Here is a 3,042-nt window from a genome sequence, read left to right on the forward strand (position 1 = left end):
AAAACTGTCCCAAATTTTGTGTTTACTCTTCCCTCACGTTTAGCTACAGTTGTTTTTAAAACTTGTACCCTATGCAATACATTGTTTGAGCTTGTTTCAGAATGGTTCCGTGAGTGGAATTGTATCCCATTCTTTTGATGTTTTTAAAAATCAGGAGAAGTTGATCTATGCTAATGTGTGTAGCTCATTTATGTTTCACTATTGAATATTGCACTCACTTCATAGTCTGCTGTATTAATTCTGTTGATGGAAATTTGGGCTGTTTCCTGTGTTTTGCTGTTAAGTTATTTTTGCTATACACATTCTCACAGTTGTTCCTTAGAACATGTGTGTTTCTCCAGGGTATATACCTGGGAAGGGAACGGCTAAGTCTAGGTGAGAGTGCTTGCTGTTCTGATTGCTAGCCACTACTGCTGCCCTTATTTCTGTCCACTGAATAGCCCGAGGGGACATGCGTCCCTGTTCTTGCTTTGTTTACAGGCCTTCAGAGGGAATAAGCGTTTATAAAAAACAATACGGGCATAGTGAAGGAGAGCTTCCCAGGCCATAGTCTGACTTTCCACCATGGCTGGGGGGGGGGGGCAAAGCCAGAAAGGAGTGGAGGCCAGATGGAGCACCGCTGTTGGCGCTGAGCATGTGTGTGAGGTGGGGCTGCGCTTGACTGGACACTGGGTCTCAGACTGTGGCGCAGCTGACCTCCCAGAATCCACTGTGAGGCTCCGTCTGGGCTTCGGGACCTAGAAAGTCAGACAGAACACGGCATGCATTCTCAGATTTTTATTTCAATTTCCGTAGGAAGCTGCAATGGGCTCTCCAGGGGTATTTCCCTGAGCCCTGGTTCCCTTTGCAGCTCCCAGCTCTAGGTCCTTCAGCGGTCGCTGGCTCCGTGGTCTCAGATGTCACACCACCAGTGATTTCCAGGCCCTGGCCACTCTCTGCTGTCTCTGTGATGGCCTCCATTCGGGTCCCTTCCACTGCCTTCGGCGGGATGCTCACATATTCCTCGCGTGATGAGGCCACACTGTCTTTGTCGTAAGCTTGGCTCTGACATTCCTGAAGAAAGAGCCCATCCTGCTGAGTCTCTTGGTGATGGAACCTGAACTTGCTGTAGGTAAGCTCCTGCCCGATTTGTGCGAGGTCCTGGACTCGTTGGTGATGGGAGCACGGCTGATGGCTTTGTGAGCAGTGCCCTGCTTGTTGTCCCCCGGGCTGCCGTGGCCTTTCTCCTTTTGGTCGTCTCTAGTGGCTCTCCGGCTGCCTGAGCCCGGGCCGGCTGCTTTTTGGATGGTCTTGTTCCCCGCAGTGCCCCCAGTGGCTGTGTTGGTTTTACTTGCTCCTGGACCCTTGCTGGCTGTGGCTGCTATGGCCATGCTCTGCTCTTCGGGGGCAGGAGACTGGATCTCTGCCACGCTCAAAGCACCCGCTGCGGTGCCGCCTGCCACCCCTGCTGTCTCCACCTTTGTCATTGCCCGCGATGCTGACTCTTTGTCAAGCACTGTAGGTTTTGCTTTGGCAGTGGCCACATCGGACATGGTATCGGGCTTGTGGGAGTCCAGTTGGATCCCCTCCCCTCCAGCAAAAGCTGCAGACCCAACCGCGGCCACCTCAGAGGGTGTGTGGAGGCTCCTGATGCTCACCTGGTCCTCATCCCACTCTCCTTGCAAATCCTCCACTGCCGGGCTCCTCCCGTCCTCCTCCTCCTCCTCGAACAGAGTCCTGCAGATCATGTCCCCGGCTGGAACGGCGTAGGTGCGGCTGTGACCGTCCACTGGTGGTCGCAGGAGGTAAATCAGCTCTTCCCAGTAGGCGAAGAGGTCTTCCTGTGCGTCCAGAGGGGCACACAGCTGCAGGTAGAAGGAGCGGCCAGTGGCAAACTTCACGCGCAGCTGTCGTTTGTCACGATCGTGCGTGGAGATCCTCACAAACTTCAAGGGAAGGAGCCTGGTGAGCTCTAAGGTCTTGGCAACCTTGTGGCTCTTCCCCTTGGTGGGCTGGCTGTGCTCAGCGTGCTGTTCACAGCCGGTGGCCCGTCGGGCCAGCAGCATGATGTCTGGGAGTGGGAGGACGGGGCTGGTGGATGCGATGCCCACGGTCACCGTGCAGACACAGTTGTGCACGTCAATCACGTGTCCCCTCTTCGTGATCTGGATAAAGTCGCTCTCGAATATCGGCGCGTACTTGAATACGTCGTATTCGCCGTTGTGCAGTTGCTGCTGCAGCTCCCCCATGGTGCTTTTGAACAGGCCCAGCCCGGTGCTGCTCTGGGCCGTGTGATACGGGAGCAGAGAGTCCCCACTCATGGCTGTCTTCGATCACTGCCAGGCAGCGTGGTTAAGGCGGGCCCCTGGCTCTTCCCTCGCTCGGCCTAATGGGCCGAAGAGCAGAGCGAGCTGCGGTGCTCCTGCGTCACGCAGGCGGCCCTAAGGCAGGTCTTCCAATCCCAGCCCACAGGCCCCCACCTTTGCCTCAGGGTCTCCCAGAGGCAGGGTTGTGGGTAGGGGCACCGCTGGTCACAGCGGGGACTCTGTAGGGCGCCTGGACCCCAGGCTGAATCTCTTCAAGTGTGTAGAGAGGTATGGTAGGCTCCCCCTCGGCCTCAGCTCACTTCCACTTCTGGGTTTTTATCTCCCCAAGCGGCTGTGAACGTCAGTCCTAGTGAGAGAAGTAACCACTTTCTCGGCCTAAGGCCCTGGCACAGCCTATTTTTCCTCTGATGCCCTTTGTGACCTATCACTGTCACATAGCCCTTTGCCTCATCCCCCAGCTGCCCCGCCCCGCCCGCCCAGTGCAGGGCCCCCATCCTCTCCCAAACGCGCCATTGCCCCTGCGGAGGACAGGCCCATGCTGCCAGCGACTGAGGTGGCTACTAGAATAAAAATGTCTTCAACTGGGAAAATATTGTGTGGGTCCTTTTTCTCTTCCTCCCCCAGATTTAGCTACTGGATGAAATCTATAGGAATGTATGATGATGGGCTAAATTTGAACCATTTAAGCCCATGGTTTAATTGTATCGAATAACGTAGAGCTGGCGGTGGCGATCCT

The 3,042-nt window shown here is 55.4% G+C and overlaps 1 protein-coding gene across 1 annotated transcript; it reads right to left on the reverse strand.

Moving 5' to 3' along the window:
• Positions 1–1,304: 1,304 nt before the first annotated feature.
• LOC131754085 (Golgi-associated RAB2 interactor protein 4-like) lies at positions 1,305–2,300 on the reverse strand (the record flags this gene model as incomplete). Its single annotated transcript, XM_059059731.2, has 1 exon — positions 1,305–2,300. A coding segment is annotated over exon 1 (996 nt), but the record flags the coding sequence as incomplete, so codon positions are not given.
• Positions 2,301–3,042: the final 742 nt, after the last annotated feature.

This window comes from Kogia breviceps, chromosome 1, assembly GCF_026419965.1.
Source record: "Kogia breviceps isolate mKogBre1 chromosome 1, mKogBre1 haplotype 1, whole genome shotgun sequence".
NCBI classification, from domain to species: domain Eukaryota; kingdom Metazoa; phylum Chordata; class Mammalia; order Artiodactyla; family Physeteridae; genus Kogia; species Kogia breviceps.